Below are 19,746 nucleotides of genomic sequence, written 5' to 3' on the forward strand. Positions count from 1 at the left end.
TAAGCAAATTTTTGGGAGTGCCACATACAGGCACTCAATCTATTTAATTTTTCTGGAGGACCACCTACCTGCTCCTCTGGTTTGAAAACTTTTTTGGACTGCCACATACAGGCACTATCCAAATTAAATTGTCTCCATAGCAGCCTCCACATGTCGTCTTTTTAGCTGGCTCCACACGTTGTCTCCATTGCTACCTCCCCACGTCATCGCCATAGCTGCCTCCAAAAGTCGTCCATATAGCTGCCTCCATACATTGTCTCCTTATCAAACGAACTGTGTCAGGCAGAATTTTGGGTTGTTTTCATGGATTCCACATCAAACTTGTTAACTTTGTCGCCACCCTGCTGTGTAATCCACAAAATATACTGGCAAACTTTTATAATTTACCGATATTATTTCAGCGCTTCTTGCGCATCTGTTTACATTCCCCTCACCCGCCATATCCCAAACTTATAAGAACGCTACTACACTTGATCTTATACAAAAGGTTCTTAGAAGTGCTGTTTGGGGAGTAACCTAGAGACAGGGGCTTGGATTGGCGAAAGCTCGCCTGGCAGCGGAGCGCCAGCTCCATCCCAAGATCCTCCGAATTACCATCCGTGGGCATGGCGCCATCAGTCGGTAGCTCTAGGCACAGCAGCAGTGCCGTCGCTAAGCGACAGCAGGCGGTGCTCAAACTGCTCAGCCTAGGCGATAAAAGGTACACCGCCCAAGAGCTATTACAGGGCATCACGGCGCAGACCGATCTGTGGCTGGCACCGCTGAACCTGAAGCCAGGCATGGTTGTGTGTGACAACGGCCATAACCTGGTGGCGGCTCTGCAACTCGGCAGACTGACACATGTGCCATGCCTGGCCCATGTGTTAAATCTCATAGTTCAGCGTTTCCTCAAGCCATATCCCAAACTTATAAGAACGCTACTACACTTGATCTTATACAAAAGGTTCTTAGAAGTGCTGTTTGGGGAGTAGCCTAGAGACAGGGGCTTGGATTGGCGAAAGCTCGCCTGGCAGCGGAGCGCCAGCTCCATCCCAAGATCCAACTAACATAGTTTTAACTGCAGCACCTTTAATCTACTACTAGTTCACTGCCTCCATACATGGTCCCCTTATCAAACAAGCTGTGTCAGGCAGAATTTTTAGGTGTTTCACCAGATACATAGTGGAACGCGGCCCATCTGTCGCCGCCATGCTGGAGACCTGAAGTTGCAATCATAGCAGCGCAATATGGATGCCCCATACTGTCGCTCTTAATCATGGAACCATTTCCGTAAAAACAATTAAAAATAGAACCACTATGCTATTCCATTATTCCTAGGTGAAATATTCAAACGACCCGGCCTGCTTTGAAAATTATAATTTTTTCAAAGTAAACGCTTCTGGCCCCCAGGCCCATTTTGGGTGGGGAGGAGCCAAGAGACAGGGGCTTGGACAGGCAAAAGCTCGCCTGGCAGCGGACCGCCAGCTCCATCCCAAGATTAGGCAGCCTCAGAGGCATCCATGCATGCTGCCCCTGCTGTTTCCTGTCCATTTCGCCTCCACAATCCTCCACAGCGTCCACCAATGTCTCCATGTGCAACTTTCAACTGTCTATACCACAGACGCTGGAGCACGAGAGGATATGCAGCACATCGTCCCCTTATCAAACGAGCTGTGTCAGGCAGAATTTTCAGGTGTTTCACCAGATACATAGTGGAACTCGGCCCATCTGTCACCATGCTGGAGACCTGAAGTTTCAATCATAGAAGCAATATGGATGCCCCAGTAGTCACTCTTAATCATGGAAGTCGTCTCCATGGCTGCCTCCCCATGTCGTCCCTTTATCAAAAGAGCTGTGTCAGGCTAATTTTTCGGGTGTTTCACCAGATACGTTATGGAACTTGGTCACTATGTCGCCACCATGCTGTGTTATCGACTAAATATACCGTCAACCTTTTGTTCACATAGGAAATCATTTCAGCGCTTCTTGCTCACCTCCTTTGGTGAAACCTGAGTCCATTTAGGGTATGTCGCCATGAGACTCTCTAGCCTGCTGCCGCTGCCTCTGCGTGCCGTCCCCTATAGTGTCAGGGTCAATTATTGGATGTTTTAGATGCTATCTAGCCTCATTCGGTCACTCTGTCATGACCATGCTGTTGCCCATAATTTTGGCATAATGGTGCGATTGAGCAGCCTCAGAGGCATCCATGCATGCTGCCCCTGCTGTTTCCTGTCCATTTCCGTGGTGTTTCCATCCTTTTCTGGGGTTCCCAGGTGTTTGGCCAAGCTTCCCTGTGCAGAGCCTTGGTCCCCTTGAAAAATGCTCGAGTCTCCCATTGACTTCAATGGAGTTCGTTATTCGAGACAAGCACTCGAGCATCGAGAAAAGTTCGTCTCGAATAACGAGTACCCGAGCATTTTAGTGCTCGCTCATCTCTAGTCTTTAGCAATTGTAATAATAAACCTCTACTACCGGTAGTATATTGTCAAGCAGTGTAACACCTTCTAGTTTTTGTTTCATTCATGGTACATTATCAAGAAAATCAACTTTAAAGCGAGACATTAAATTGATTGTATAAAGTCAAGGAGGAGAAGAGTTTAACACTGAAGTCAAGGTGGGAAGCTCTGAATACCTCCTCCTCTGTGTTTGACATCATGCATCAGACTTTAGGAGATCTGGTTAGTGATGTCTATGGATGCAGGACCATCAATTACAGAAAAGGTGGCTTTCTTAAGGAGAGAGAGCTTGAGTTCAGTGTTAAAACTTCTGCCTCCTTGACTTTATACAACCAGATTACATCTCACTGCAAAGTTTTTATGGATTATGCCACCACACTGGGTCCTAAAAGAAACATCTTCTGGAATGTGTTCAGTTGCTTGACAACATACTGTTGTGGTTTATTAGATCAATTTCTGATGACAGGTTCCCTTTAATCCCCATGTAAATTAGCCTGAAGAGCTCACACGTGTGTTAGCAGATATCCTCTGGTTACACACACACACCCTCTAAACAGCCCACTTCTTCTGGGGCTCTGAGGAATATGGAGGAAACAAGTAGGTTAGAAGCACTGCTGGGGGCAGGTAGCCTGAGTCCATTGGGGCTCCAATAGCTCCTCCCTGAAGAAATCAGCCATAGATTATATTTTATTAAAGTATCTTGGCATTCAGATTTTTAACCTCTATAAAGCTTTCGTGGTGCTTTGTAGAGGTTAAATGATATGTTAGACTTCCTTTAAGCAGTTATCCAAGAAATATCAAATAAGTAAATTTTGAACTGCAGAATCCCAGAACATTTCTAATAGTTCCCTTTACTCTGGATTACAAATGAGGGTTGTAAGTGGTGACCTGCAGTACACATGGGCCTGTGCCAGGGTACAGAGTAGAGTGTGCAGTGGGTGTAGCTGTGTTGTCTCGCTGGTTTTGCCAACCCTGACTGATATGCAATTATACTATGATTTGTTAAATAATAGCTAGACTATAATTATAGGTGACCTCAGATTCCTTACTGCAAGTGAAGACTGGTATAGAAGAACAGCGGTCACATCTGACTGCAGTGCACTAGACATGGGGATTATAACGCACATTCTCCTCCTGGGCCTCTTGATTATAACAACGTTTGGCGGTAAGACCAAAAAGTACAAGATATCAGTCCACAAGATTTCATAGATAATATATTAAAATAACTACATATATACAAGTAAATATTCTAGTATGTTTTCTTGTTTATAAGGAGTAGTATTATAGTAGTTCTTTTCTTGAACATAAGGAGCAATATTGTAATAGTTCTTGTCTTGTATATAGTAAATACCTTTATAGTAGTTAGTCTTGCATATAGGAGCAGAATTCTAGTCGTTACATTTGACCTATGATATGATTTTCTTGTACAAAGGGGCAATATTATAATATTAATATAATATGAAAATTCTTATACATGGGAGGCAGAATTATTGTAGCTATATTATTGTACATAGTCCCATGTTATAGCACATGTATAACATGTCATTTACAGTAACTCACTTATTATACACTTTTGTATGAACATGTCTAAATACAGTAGTACAAAAATAAATCATCTCTCATCCTGGTATATTCTAAACAAGTAGACATATGCTCCTCTGACAAGTTTTAGGGGAGGAACAATTCCTTACTTACAGCCTAGTAAAGTGGGCTTCTGTGTAGTTGCATGAACGGCACTTCGTAGCGTGGTTCATGTGGACAACCGATTCAACGCTATAGGAATCCCAAAGAGAAAGATCTCAGCATACACTTGTCTTCCTGCTCAAAATCAAGTATTTTTTTGGCATATAGCAAAGTTTTAAAGGGAACCTACCACCACATATCTACCTATAAAGGTAGATCTGGTAGTAGGTGGATTTATAGGACGTGAGGATAGCCCTTTTAAGGCCTAATCCTCATGTCCCCTGTATCTTTTGCTAACTTTATTACTCAAATATGTAAATTTTCTTAAGCGGCTACTGGGACGTGAAGTTGCCAGAGCTGAGGCTGTAGCCGCAGTAGCCGCGACTTGTAGCCTCAGCTCCGACTACTCCTCGCCCCAGTAGCCGCTTAAGAAAATATTGAGTAATAAAAGTTAGCAAAAGATACAGGGGATGTGAGGATTAACCCTTAAAAGGGCTATCCTCACGTCCTATAGATCCACCTACCACCCGATCTACCCTTTATAGGTAGATATGTGGTGGTAGGTTCCCTTTAAACATCAGAACGCTAAAGTAGGCTTTACTTCTATCTTAGCTCCTCTTCCTTCTCGGTGTTCCTGTATAGTAGCGCGGACGGGTCCATGCGCTCCACCCGCACACACCCTATAATCGGCAGTGTTGCAGCCCAATTACGTCATAGTGTATGCACGGGATAATAAATAAAACTGTAACTTTTATTTATATTCCATTAAAATCTTGCACGCGACAGAAATCGGGTGGCAGGCCATCAGACAACTCGATGGATTCGGACAACGCGCGGGATCTATCATTTAGAAATGTGTCGCAAGACACGCACTTACAAGCACCAGGAAGAAGCAGGTGAACTCCGGCGAACCTCGGTGCAGAAGCGACGGATGCAGGAACTCGGGCGCATGATCATAGTGAATCGTGGCAGACCCGAATCCTCGTTGGACAACGCACCGCGGGATTGAGACAGGACCGGGTAAGTAAATCTGCCCCATAGTATTTCACTGGATAAAGAATTTAACTTTGTTTCTACTGAAACTCTATTGGAACAAACATCTCAAGGCCACAGGTAGACACTTTTGTGTTGAACAATGGATGGAAATAGAATCTATGGGGGAAATTTATCATACGCTGGCGCTCGTGCGCCAGCGTATGATCGCCCCGCCGCTTCAAATACGCAGCCCGATACATGAAGAGGCTTCTGCCTCTTCATGTATCGGGCTGCCAGATGTGCAGCGTTTTTCCTACGCCAGGCAGGGCCTGGCGTAGAAAGAGACGCAACCGGCGACTTTTCACGAATGAAAAGTCGCCGGAAGCAGCGAGTGCGCAGGCGCGGGGACAGTAACGCCCCGCGCCGGCCCACTGGCATGAAGGTGGCGGATTGGGGAAAATAATCGCAAAAGCTAGCAATAAGCTAGCATTTGCGATTATTTCAGGGCCTCTGCGCCACTGGCGGTGCGCAGAGGTCCTGATAAATATCCCCCTATTAGTCTAATCTATTGGACTTCAATGTAAGGGATCTTAAAAAGGGCAATTTACCAAACTGAAACCTAAAAACTTCAATATTTAGCAACAGGTGGATATTCCTTACCTGGAGATCTTCGAACACCTTGTAATTAGGGACTTTAAAAACCTGGCTCTGGTGGTGGTCCCAAAATTTGTCAAGTTATGAGAGACCTTTGGACAAAATGGGGAATTTAGTCATTCTGCATAATGACAAATGTAGAACCCTTTGTTAAAATCTGTTGGCAGATAAGAACACCTATAGAAGACTTTTTCAGGCCTTTAGTGGAAGTCCTTCCCTCCTACTAAAATTGGAGACGATACAATTTGAGGAAGACTCAGCTCAATTGATGTTGAAGTTTTGTACAGCTCAATCAGACATGGTCTCAGACTGAGAGCGGTACAACATTTCCTGATTACAAGGGACACAGTCCTGTACCCTCATAATGAGTTTGTTCTTGGACTCCTTGGGGCACATGTATCATAGTTTCAGCTAGCCAAATTGTCTAAATGTAGACTTTTAACTGGCAGGTGCAAAGGAATGTTTTTTTTCATGGACCCGATTTTAACATGTAAATTGGAATTATTTCACATGCTTTAACTGCTTAACATTTTGAACAGTAACCTCTTTTGTCAAAATGTTTAAATTTTTGCTTTTTTAAAAAAAAAATTTTATTGGTTACTTCTAAATGTGAGGTCACATGTAGCAGTTTAATTGCATTTATAATGCATTTTGAAACTAATTACAATGGCTGAGGAGAGGTGATTTGCCTTGTTTCATTACTGTTAACATTTGCATTTACAAAACGCAATATAAACGCCATGTTAATGCATGTGTTAACATTGCGTTTACTATACATTTTGTAAATTCAAATGTTAACAGTAATGTAATTAGGAAAATCCACTCTTCTCAGCTGTTGTAATTAGTTTCAGAAACCTAGTGGTAAAAAAAAGAGGAGAACCCCAACAAGTGTCACCATTTTTGAAATAACACCTTTGGAGAATTTAGCAAGGTGTAATATGTGTATCTACCTCTACACGTGTTTGATTCAATTGTACCCCTAAAAGGAAAAAGATAAAAATTTTCCTATAAAAGGTCACTTTTACCCCTAATTTTTTTATAGCCACAAGGGATAAAAAATGTAATAACCCCCAAAAATTGCTATTATTTCTGGAAAGTTCAGTGCCCGTTATGTGACGCCCAGTTTTTGTCACTATGAAATGTCAGCTCTCTGATTAGGAAGCCATATTTCCTAATGTGAGAAAGACCCTGGAATGATAAAGCACTTGGAATACAAATAAATAATAATAATAAATAAAGAACTTGGAGAATTACAAAGGATTAGAGATGAGCGAGCACTAAAATGCTTGGGTACTCGTTATTCGAGACAAACTTTTCCCGATGCTCGAGTGCTCGTCTCAAATAACGAGCCCCATTGAAGTCAATGGGAGACTCGAGCATTTTTCAAGGGGACCAAGGCTCTGCACAGGGAAGCTTGGCCAAACACCTGGGAACCTCAGAAAAGGATGGAAACACCACGGAAATGGACAGGAAACAGCAGGGGCAGCATGCATGGATGCCTCTGAGGCTGCTTAATCGCACCATTATGCCAAAATTATGGGCAACAGCATGGCCATGACAGAGTGACCGAATGAGGCTAGATAGCATCTAAAACATGCAATAATTGACCCTGACACTATAGGGGACGGCATGCAGAGGCAGCGGCAGCAGTGGCAGGCTAGAGAGTCTCATGGCGACATACCCTAAATGGACTCAGGTTTCACCAAAGGAGGTGAAATGATTTCCTATGTGAACAAAAGGTTGACGGTATATTTAGTCGATAACACAGCATGGTGGCGACATAGTGACCAAGTTCCATAACGTATCTGGTGAAACACCTGAAAAATGAGCCTGACACAGCTCTTTTGATAAGGGGACGACATGTGGAGGCAGCCATGGAGACGACTTCCATGATTAAGAGCGACAGTATGGGGCATTCATATTGCGCTGCTATGATTGCAACTTCAGGTCTCCAGCATGGCGGCGACAGATGGGCCGAGTTCCACTATGTATCTGGTGAAACACCTGAAAATTCTGCCTGACACAGCTCGTTTGATAAGGGGATGATGTGCTGCATATCCTCTCGTGCTCCAGCGTCTGGGGTATAGAGAGTTGAAATGAGACATTGGTGGACGCTGTGGAGGATCGTGGAGGCAAAATGGACAGAAAACAGCAGGGGCAGCATGCATGGATGCCTCTGAGGCTGCCTAATCTTGGGATGGAGCTGGCGGTCCACTGCCAGGCGAGCTTTCGCCTGTCCAAGCCCCTGTCTCTCGACTCCTCCCCACCCAAAATGGGCCTGGGGGCCAGAAGCGTTTACTTTGAAAAAATTATAATTTTCAAATCAGGCCGGGTCGTTTGAATATTTCACCTAGGAATAATGGAATAGCATAGTGGTTCTATTTTTAATTGTTTTTACGGAAATGGTTCCATGATTAAGAGCGACAGTATGGGGCATCCATATTGCGCTGCTATGATTGCAACTTCAGGTCTCCAGCATGGCGGCGACAGATGGGTCGAGTTCCACTATGTATCTGGTGAAACACCTGAAAATTCTGCCTGACACAGCTCGTTTGATAAGGGGACGATGTATGGAGGCAGTGAACTAGTAGTAGATTAAAGGTGCTGCAGTTAAAACTATGTTAGTTGGATCTTGAGATGGAGCTGGCGCTCCGCTGCCAGGCGAGCTTTCGCCAATCCAAGCCCCTGTCTCTAGGCTACTCCCCAAACAGCACTTCTAAGAACCTTTTGTATAAGATCAAGTGTAGTAGCGTTCTTATAAGTTTAGGATATGGCGGGTGAGGGGAATGTAAACAGATGCGCAAGAAGCGCTGAAATAATATTGGTAAATGATAAAAGTTTGCCAGTATATTTTGTGGATTACACAGCAGGGTGGCGACAAAGTTAACAAGTTTGATGTGGAAGCCATGAAAACAACCCAAAATTCTGCCTGACACAGCTCGTTTGATAAGGAGACAATGTATGGAGGCAGCTATATGGACGACTTTTGGAGGCAGCTATGGCGATGACGTGTGGAGGTAGCAATGGAGACAACGTGTGGATCCAGCTAAAAAGACGACATGTGGAGGCTGCTATGGAGACAATTTAATTTGGATAGTGCCTGTATGTGGCAGTCCAAAAAAGTTTTCAAACCAGAGGAGCAGATAGGTGGTCCTCCAGAAAAATTAAATAAATTGAGTGCCTGTATGTGGCAGTCCAAAAAAGTTTTCAAACCAGAGGAGCAGGTAGGTGGTCCTCCAGAAAAATTAAATAGATTGAGTGCCTGTATGTGGCAAAAAAATTGCTTAAAACAGAGGACCGGGTAGGTGGCCCTCCAGAAAAATTAAATACATAGAGTACTATAGCTAGAGCCAGTTGGCCCTGGCAAAAAATAGCCAGTTTCCTATGCTTTAGTGTACAAAGAGGAGGAGAAGGAGGACAATGAGGAGGAGGAGTGCATACATTATTCAGGTTGAGCTTCTTTCACCTGCGGGAGAATGAAAATCCGGAGAAATCCAGGCTTTATTCATCTTGATAAGCGTCAGCCTGTCAGCGCTGTCAGTCGACAGGCGTGTACGCTTATCAGTGATGATGCCACCAGCTGCACTGAAAACCCGCTCGGACAACACGCTAGCGGCAGGGCAGGCAAGAACCTCCAAGGCGTACAGCGCCAGTTCGTGCCACATGTCCAGCTTTGAAACCCAGTAGTTGTAGGGAGCTGTGTGATCATTTAGGACGATGGTATGGTCAGCTACGTACTCCCTCACCATCTTTCTGTAAAGATCAGCCCTACTCTGCCCAGACTGGGGACAGGTGACAGTGTCTTGCTGGGGTGACCTAAAACTGGCAAAAGCCTTGTAAAGCGTACCCTTGCCAGTGCTGGAAAAGCTGCCTGCTCGCCTACTCTCCCTCGCTACTTGTCCCGCAGAAGTACGCCCTCTGCCGCTAGCGCTGTCAGAAGGGAAATACTGTCTCAGCTTGTGCACCAGGGCCTGCTGGTATTCATGCATTCTCACACTCCTTTCCTCTCCAGGGATGAGAGTGGAAAGATTTTGCTTGTACCGTGGGTCCAGGAGAGTGAATACCCAGTAATCGGTGCTGGAATAAATTCTTTGAACGCGAGGGTCACGGGATAGGCAGCCTAGCATGAAATCTGCCATATGTGCCAGAGTCCCAACGCGCAAGAATTCACTCCCCTCACTGGCCTGACTGCCCATTTCCTCCTCCTCCAACTCCTCCAACTCCTCTTCTTCTGCCCATACACGCTGAACAGTGAAGGACTGAACAATGGTCCCCTCTTCTGTCTCGCCAACATTCTCCTCCTCATCCTCCTCCACCTCCTCCGATATGCGCTGAGAAACAGACCTAAGGGTGCTTTGGCTATCAACAAGGGAATCTTCTTCCCCCGTCTCTTGTGACGAGCGCAAAGCTTCCGACTTCATGCTGACCAGAGAGTTTTTCAACAGGCCAAGCAGCGGGATGGTGAGGCTGACCATCTGTGTTGACTCCTCAAAGTTACTCAGCACCTGACAGATATCAGACATCCACGTCCACTCCTCATTGTAGACTTGAGGAAGCTGACTGACCTGACTACCAGTTCTGGTGGAAGTTGACATCTGGCAGTCTACAATCGCTCTGCGCTGCTGGTAAACTCTGGATAACATGGTTAATGTTGAATTCCATCTCGTGGGCACGTCGCACAACAGTCGGTGAGCGGGCAGTTGGAGGCGGCGCTGCGCTGCCCTGAGAGTGGCAGCATCTGTGCTGGACTTCCTAAAATGCGCACAGATGCGGCGCACCTTCGTGAGCAAATCAGACAGATTGGGGTATGTCTTGAGGAAACGCTGAACTATCAGATTTAACACATGGGCCAGGCATGGCACATGTGTCAGTCTGCCGAGTTGCAGAGCCGCCACCAGGTTACGGCCGTTGTCACACACAACCATGCCTGGCTTCAGGTTCAGCGGTGCCAGCCACAGATCAGTCTGCGCCGTGATGCCCTGTAATAGCTCTTGGGCGGTGTGCCTTTTATCGCCTAGGCTCAGCAGTTTGAGCACCGCCTGCTGTCGCTTAGCGATGGCACTGCTGCTGTGCCTAGAGCTACCGACTGATGGCGCCTTACCCACGGATGGTAATTCGGAGGAGGAGGAGGTGGAGGAGGGGTGGGTGGAGGAGGAGGCATAGTAGGCCTTTGAGACCTGGACCGAGGTAGGCCCCGCAATCCTCGGCATCGGCAGTATATGAGCAGCCCCAGGGTCAGACTCGGATTCCAGCCTCCACCAAGTTAACCCAATGTGCCGTCAGCGATATATAGTGGCCCTGCCCGGCAGCACTCGTCCACGTGTCCGTGGTCCGGTGGACCTTGTCAGAAACGGCGTTGGTCAGGGCACGGATGATGTTCTCTGACACGTGCTTGTGCAGGGCTGGGACGGCACATCGGGAAAAGTAGTGGCGGCTGGGGACCGAATACCGAGGGGCGGCCGCCGCCATGAGGTTTCGAAAGGCCTCGGTCTCTACCAGCCTATAGGGCAGCATCTCCAGGCTAAGCAACTTGGAGATGTGGACGTTGAGGGCTTGGGCGTGTGGGTGGGTTGCGCTATACTTCCTTTTGCGCTCCAGCGTCTGGGGTATGGAGAGCTGAACGCTGGTGGATGCTGTGGAGGATCGTGGAGGCGAAGATTGGGTTTTTGCACGGGAGGTGTTTGGGCCGTGGTCCTGGGCAGGGGGCTGACTAGCAGATGACACAGGGGAAGGAGCAGTGGTGTGCCCGGCCGGAGGTGAACGGGCTTGGTGCCATTGAGTGGGGTGTTTAGCATTCATATGCCTGCGCATACTGGTGGTAGTTAAGCTAGTAGTGGTGGAACCCCTGCTGATCCTGGTTTGGCAAAGGTTGCACACCACAGTCCGTCGGTCATCCGGTGTTTCTTTAAAGAACCTCCAGACTTCTGAAAATCTAGCCCTCGCCACGGGAGCTTGACTACGGGCAACATTTGGCGCTGATGCACCAGCTCTGGCCCTGCCTCTCTGTCTGGCCCCACCACTGCCTCTTCCAACCTGTTCTGCTATAGGACTCGCCTCCGTCTCAGAAGCACTGTGTTCACCCGGCCTATCAACCCAGCTTGGGTCTGTCACCTCATCATCCTCCGATCCCTCAGTCTGCTCCCTCCTCGGACTTCCTGCCCTGACAACAACTTCACCACTATCTGACAACCGTGTCTCCTCATCGTCCGACACCTCTTTACACACTTCTTCCACTACGTCAATATTGTCATCATCACCCACAGACTGCGACCGGTGGAAAACTTGGGCATCGGAAAATTGCTCAGCAGCAACCGGACAAGTGGTTTGTGACTGTGGGAAGGGTCCAGAAAACAGTTCCTCAGAGTATGCCGGTTCAAATGGCAAATTTTGCTGGGAGGGGGCAGACTGGGGGGAAGGAGGCTGAGGTGGAGGAGCTGGAGGAGTGCTGATTTCGGTGACATGGGTGGACTGCGTGGAAGACTGACTGGTGGACAAATGGTTAGAAGCATTGTCCGCAATCCACGACATCACCTGTTCGCACTGTTCTGGCCTCAACAGTGCTCTACCACGAGTCCCAGTAACTTGAGACATGATGAACCTAGGGAGTGTAGCTCTGCGGCGTTCCCCTGCTCCCTCATCAGCAGGTGGTGTCTCACCCCGCCCAGGACCACGGCCTCTGACCCCTGCAGTAGTTGGACGCCCTCGTCCACGCCCTCGTCCTCTACCCCTAGCCCTCAGGTTAAACATTTTCCAAATTAAAGTGTAAACTTTTAATTTTTTTTTTTTGTGTGTTTATTTTTTTTTTTTTTTTTTTTTTTAACAAAACGATGCTATCCTATTGCTATGGCTAGTTTCTAACCTACACTGACAGCACACAACTGGATTTTGTGCTGTGCCTGATGACTTTGAGCTATAAAATGAAATAAAGGTAAAAAAAAAATAAATCAGCAGACTCTGCCTAATTCTAATCAAACCCCTAATAAATTGTCCCACTTCGGTGTTTGAGGTGGATATGCGTGTCACTAAGAGCTAAACACAACGGTCGCAGGTCTCCCAGCAAATTCCTCACAATATGGTACTAGCTGCACTACTAATGCCAGCAAGCCCAGCCACAAGCAAACAAAAAAAAGGAAAATATAACGCTATTGTAGGCCTAAGTAAGCCGTTGGGGTTCTCCTATGGCTATTTTGTAGCCTACAATGAGAGCACACTGCTTTGCAAGATGAGTTTGAGCTATAAAATGAAATAAAGGTAAAAAAAAAATAAATCAGCAGACTCTGCCTAATTCTAATCAAACACCTAATAAATTGTCCCACTTTGGTGTTTGAGGTGGATATGTGTGTCACTAAGAGCTAAACACAATGGTAGCAAGTCCCCCTGCAAATTCCTCACAATATGGTACTAGCTGCACTACTAGTGCCAGCAAGCCCAGCCACAAGCAAATAAAAAAAAAATGTATAACGTTATTGTAGCCCTAAGAAGGGCTGTTGGGTTCTTGTAGAATCACTCCTGCCTAACAGTAAGCTAATAGAACACCCTAACGCTTTCCCTGACCAGCAGCAGCTCTCTCCCTAGCGGCATCCAGACACAGAATGATCCGAGCAGTGCGGGCAGGGGCTAGTCTATTCCAGGGTCACCTGATCTGGCCAGCCAACCACTGCTATCGACGTGTAAGGGTACCACGTCATGTTGGGTGGAGTGCAGAGTTTCCTGGCTTGTGATTGGCTCTGTTTCTGGCCGCCAAAAAGCAAAACGGCGGGAGCTGCCATTTTCTCGAGCAGGCGAAGTATTCGTCCGAGCAACGAGCAGTTTCGAGTACGCTAATGCTCGAACGAGCATCAAGCTCGGACGAGTATGTTCGCTCATCTCTACAAAGGATGTGCTAACAAGTACAGAGGCTTGGAGGGGAAATAGATAACCTAAATTAAAAAAAATAAAACCAACAATTGACCATAGTTTCAATTCCTCAAGGAAATAATGGAGGGGTATAGTAAGCAATTTGACCTAACAGATGTTACAATAATTCCTTTTAACCCTTTAACGACCCGTGATGTAATAGCACATTACGGGTCAGCTGTAGGCGCAAGGAGAGGGCTCACGTGCTCAAATTTGAAAATGGCCCTTTTTTGCCATTTTGAAAAATATTAAAAATTCAATAAAAAGTGATGACACCACCCACAGCTCCTACACCAAAGTATGAAAAAGTTATTAATGCCATAAGATGGCAAAATCTAAAAAAGATTTTTTGTACAGGAGGTTTTAATTTTTGTAAATATATGAAAAAATTATAAAACCTATGCAAATTTGGTATCCCCATGATCGCACCAACCCAAAGAATAAAGTAGACATGTAATTTTGGGGCGCACAGTGAAAGCCGTAAAATCCAAGCCCAAAAGAAAATGGTGCAAATGCATTTTTTCACCAATTTAACTGCATTTGTAATTTTTTTTCCGCTTCCCAGTACACGGCATGGAAGAATAAATACCATCACTATGAAGTGTAATTTATTACGCAGAAAACTAGCCATCACAGAGTTCTTAATGTGTAAAAATAATAAAAATTAAATATTTTTGATTGTGGGGAGTGAAAAATGGAAATGAAAAAACAAAAAAGGGCCAGGTCCTTAAAGGGTTAATGAAATGAATTCACAACAAAGTTTGGAAGTAAATTGTGAATGCATTGCGTGCAATATACCAGGGGACGAACTTGAGTACAACTCATAGTAGTATATACTTTCCTTCCTAACCCCCCTTTTGGAACAGACTCTTTCCTGAGTCCTTCCCTTAACCCCTTAGGGATTCTACAGGTTTCTACGTCGGTTACTAAGGGGCCTTAGGCTAGGCCTATGGATTTCTCCGTCGGCCTAACCTAAGTTCTGCACGGTACAGATGCATAGGATGACATTTCTAATGCACTGCTATACACGGTCATTGCAGTGCATTAGTATAAACTATGATCACTAGTTCATATGCTAGTATTGTAAAAACAAAAAAAAAGTACAAACAACACAAAAAATAATAAATAAAAGATAAAAATAAAACTCATTAGAATGTCCCAAAAGTCCCTAACACATATAAAACAATAAATGTTTAAAAAAACATATTGGGAATCACCAAGTCCCAAAAATTCCCAATCTATAAAAATATAAAAACGGTTATTCATGGCGGTGAACCCCGTAACAGAAAAATGCGCTCTAATATCTGAATCACCACTATTTTGCCCTTTTGTAACACATAAAAAATTTAATAAAAACTGATCTAAAGATCGCACAGTCCCGAGAATGGTAGCAATAAAAACGTCAGCTCGTCCCGGAAAAATGACACCTTAGCCAACTCTGTACTCCTAAGTATGAAAAAGTTATTGGAATCAAAATATTGTAAAAGTAACTATTTTTGGGGGTACAATAAGTTTAAATATTTGGTAAAATCTATTAACACCTAATAAAACCTATATAAATTTGATATCCCTGTGATCGCACCAAACCAAATAATATATTAGAGATGCCATTTGGAATGTACAGTGAAAGACATAAAAACAGACCCCATAAGAAAATGACGCAAATATGGTTTCTTGTCAATATTACCGCATTTTGAATTGTATTTCCACTTTCCAGTACAAGGGAAGTAATGTAAATGCCGTCACTAGGAAGTCCTAGTGTCCCCTTACTCGGGAAAAAACTGCACAATATATTCCTAGATGCATTTTCAGTTTCATATTTATTCAGTTTATGTGGGTAAATTTTGCAGCTAAATGAATGTATTAATGATAAATATGAGTTAATTCCAACTCAAACCTTCACTTTGTTTAAATTTCTGTAAAATACATAAAGGGTTAACAAGCTTCCTAACTGCTGTTTTGAATATTTTTGGGGTGAAGTTAATAGAACAGGGTGATATGTGGGGGCTTTCTATTAACAGAACTTCCAAAACCCCTATAGAATTTAAATGGTCCCTAAAATAATTGATTGAGAGAATACTGTTTGATTTGTGATATTTCTAGTGTAATAAAACAAAAGGACACTTTTGTTATGTTAGTTAGTACTTAATTCCCAAATTAGTTACTATCAGTTTGAAAAACAGAACATTTTGAAGTTTGAAAATAGCAATTTTTTTCAACATGTTTATCAAATTCACCTTTTGTTCATAAAAAAATTCAAAATAAAGCAACCAAAATTTCCCACTAACTTGACATACAAAATGTCACGGAAAAACAAACTGAAAAACACTTGGGCAAGTTAAAGCGTTCTAAAGTTATAACCAGATAAAGTGACATATGCTGGTTTTGAAAAATAGACCTTGGTCATCAAGGCGCAAATGAGCTTGGTCACTAAGGGGTTAAAAGCAGCCAAAGTCACCAGGAAAATGTTGTCCTGGCAAAACAAGGGGACATCTAATTCAAAGGTACTGGGGGCCTGTCCTTCTGTCTAAATATTAGTTCCCTAATCGCTGCCTCTTGAAAACGTTGAAATGATACGGCAGGACCTGCATGTTGGAACAGCACGTGAGAGTTGTACAGCATCATCTGTACAATGCACATGGCCAGCGTTTTTGTACCATATCTTCGTTCAGCACCTGATCTGACCTATCAAACCCACCCATTTATTTATTGTAAGGCAGGATCCCATCTGGCTGGGGGCAGTGGTTGTGGTACCTCGTACAGGGGTGAGGGGGCTGGAGTCCCCATGAATTGTGGTCAAAACAAAGACATTTCTTTTGTCCTCGTACTTGACCAACACCATGTTCTGATTGCTATGTGCCTTGATGTCCTTCCTTTCTAAGTGGCTGCCTAACAAGGTTTCCAGGGGTCCTTTATGCCTTTCGCGTACAGTGCTGGAGGCTACAGAACCTTTGGAACAGAGGGATTGGAATAGTGAAACGCTTGTATAAAACTTTTCCAAACACAGGTGGTAACCCTTATCCAGCAGTGGGCTCACAGATCGGTCAAACAGAGCTCTCATGGGAGATGGCATGATGCCACCAAACATTCCCCCTTCTACCGATTGGTGCTGTCCTAGACAGGAACAATTGTTGCTGTGTGTTACTCCCATAAACATAGTGATGCCCATTGTGACAAATATTGCTGCTATTGGCTGGTCTGAATTGACCAGCCAATAGTGGTGAACATGGACAGAGGGGGGAACAAATACCCTCCGGAACAGAGTTAACACCAGCAATCAGAGGAATCTCCGGTTGTGGGTGTTACAACAGGGTGTCAGCTGTGAAATGCAGCTGACACCAATTCTGTATGGTGCCAGCACTCATTGTTAAGTAAATTCCAGCACTCATTGTTAAAGCTAGCACCCAACTTGGCCTGAATTCAATATTACTCTCCCACTCGCCATTTATGAGTGTAAGAAGTTTGCTATGGGGCCTTGCCTCTCCTATTTACGCCCCTGATCCTAAGCACACAGCTAAACTAACAAAGCAGTGGCTTCAGAACATCTCTGTGACCATTCTTGACTGGCCCAGCCAAAGACTTGACCTAAACCTAATTGAGCTTCTCTGTAGAGACTTGAAAATGGTGTTCACCAACGTTAACCATCCAACCTGAGGGAACTGGAGAGAATCTGCAAGGAATAATGGCAGATGATCCATAAATTCAGGTGTGAAAAACTTGTTGGATCATTCCCAAAAATACTCACGGCTGTACTAGCTCAAAAGGTGTTTCTGCTTAATACTGAGCATGCCTCCTGATGAGACAATGACAAGATGCGAGTCAGGAGGCGAACAAGGGATTCAGTAGTAGTATCAGGGTTATGTCTGAGACTTTTTTAAAACTATTTTTTGCTCGATTATAGATTAATTCATGTGCTGCTTCGGGCCATGTCCTTTTTGTATTGTTAGATTCAGTACACTCTTTATATTTAATATGAATATTACCTTGCTTGGAATTGTTATTTAAAGATCTTATAGTGGCATCTAGTGGCCAACCTACTGCTTTTTCCTATTGTCCCCCTTTTTACTTGCACATATACATTCAATTTCTTCTTTCAACATTTTCATAACCAGGTGGGATTGAGAATAGTATCTATTTTTTATCAACTGTAATCACCAAAAAAGAATTGATTATATTTCTTTTTTTTGTTTAATTAACCCTTTAAGGACGCAGGACCTCACAGACCTTTGTGAGGGCTTATTTTGTGCGTAACAAATTTTACTTTCCCGTAATGTTATTTATTTTAACATGCCGTGTACTGCGAAGCTGAAAAAAAATTCCAAATGTGGAAAAATTGAAAAAAAAACGGCACATGCGTCACGTTCTTGTGGGCTCAGTTTTTACGACTTTCACTCTGTGCTCCAAATAACACTTCAGCTTTATTCTTTGGTTCGGTGCGATCGTGGTGATACCAAATTTATATAGGTTTTATTGTGTTTTAGTACATTTTCAAAAATTAAACGAATGTGTACAAAAAAGCAAAAAAAAATTTTGCCATCTTCTGAAGCTAATAACTTTTTCATACTTTGGCACTTGGAGCTTTGTAAGGGGTCATTTTTTGCGAAATGAGCCAACGTTTTCATTGCTACCATTTTGAAGTCTGTGCGACATTTTGATCATTTTTTATTCCATTTTTTTATGTGATTTAAAAAGGTGTAAAAGTTGCATTTCGGACATTTGGGCACCATTTCCCATCTCGGAGGTCACCGCCGGCCGTAACCGTTTTTATATTTTGATAGATCGGGCATTTTTATTTTTTAAACTTTTTAAAAAAATTTTTTTCACTATATCTTAGACCATCTAGGGTACATTAACCCTAGATAGTCAGATCGTTCCTACCATCCCGAGGCTACCATGGCAACCGATGACGTTCGGGGGCGCGGCGATCGGAATAAAGATGGCGGCGCCCGCGCGGGTTAATAGCCGCGATCGGCCGCGGCTATTAGCGGTGGGGGTTTGCTGCAATATGCAACAACCCCCACCTCTGTATGAAGAGGACTCAGCCTGTGAGCCCTCTTCATACATTCCCTATACCTCTGCGCCATAGAGCTACGGCGCAGAGCGTTAAGGGGTTCATTAGCAAAACTATTTACATTTCAGTTTTTTTCTGTCCATTGTTCTGTGCAGATTGTAGACTAAACAGCAATAAGAAAATCTCAGTTGATCTTACCAATTGGCTGCAATGAAACAAAGAGTGAAAATTTTAAAGGGGTCTGAATACTTTCACTGTCTTTAATAAAGTCCTGACACTACAAAGTATAAATATATAACAATAACTACAGTCCAAAGAGTCATCCACAAGGTCTGGATAGAAGGCTGGTAAATAAATCTTTTGATAAATGTTAGAGGTAGAAGCTACTTTCAGGATGAAGTCTGGAACTGTGAGCAAGATTATGCAGTCTGGATGAATTCTCAAATACAAATCCTTTTAGGATAGAACTTTTAGCTCTCCATATCTTCTTATTTCGACAAGAAATAAAATTTTCAAGGAGATTCATTTGAGACTAGCTTGCTTGTTCAAAGCGGAGCCCTTCAATGCTTGCAAAACTAAAGACATATCCAAGAAAGGAATTAGTTTATCTATTGAAGGTGTTAGGTTTCTGATGGCCTTGAAAAAACACCTAACCATGGAGTTGCTGGAGAATCTCCCCCACCTTGTTCAAATCAAACAAAATTGGTGTCAAACGTTTGTGCTACGTTTGTGCTGGTTTGTGCAGCAGAATTTTTTGTTTGTGCCGCTACCATTTTGAGATTTTAATCAAAGTTTCCAGAGGTCATCAGAGGTCAACCAGCCCCCCCATATTGCCCAAATCAAACAAAACTGGTGCCGAAAAATTCTGCTACGTTTGTGCTGGTTTGTGCTATGCAAATTTTTGTTTGTGCTGCTTTTGTTTTGAATATATGAACAAAAAATTAAAGTTTAAAAGTTCAAGCAGCCCCCCCACATTAACCGAATCATACAAAACTGGTGTCAAACGTTAGTTCTATGTTAGTGCTGGTTTGTGCAGCAAAAATTTTCGTTTGTGCCGCTATAATTTTTAAGGTATGTTCAGGTGTTTGAGGT

At 43.9% G+C, this 19,746-nt stretch overlaps 1 protein-coding gene across 2 annotated transcripts in view; it reads left to right on the top strand.

The window, feature by feature from the left end:
• The window catches only part of LOC140070517 (fatty acyl-CoA hydrolase precursor, medium chain-like), a 104,439-nt gene that overhangs the window by 26,698 nt on the left and 57,995 nt on the right, over positions 1 to 19,746 (top strand). Inside the window, exon 1 of one of the 2 annotated variants that reach the window (XM_072117127.1) lies at positions 3,416 to 3,600. The exons of the other annotated variant lie outside the window; for it this stretch is intronic. Within the exon in view, the coding sequence (XP_071973228.1) occupies positions 3,543 to 3,600 (58 nt within the window). The 5' untranslated portion in view covers positions 3,416 to 3,542. Of the gene's footprint in view, positions 1 to 3,415; positions 3,601 to 19,746 lie in introns of those variants that run through there. 2 annotated transcript variants of the gene reach the window in all.

The sequence above is a fragment of the Engystomops pustulosus genome, chromosome 7 (assembly GCF_040894005.1).
Source record: "Engystomops pustulosus chromosome 7, aEngPut4.maternal, whole genome shotgun sequence".
NCBI classification, from domain to species: domain Eukaryota; kingdom Metazoa; phylum Chordata; class Amphibia; order Anura; family Leptodactylidae; genus Engystomops; species Engystomops pustulosus.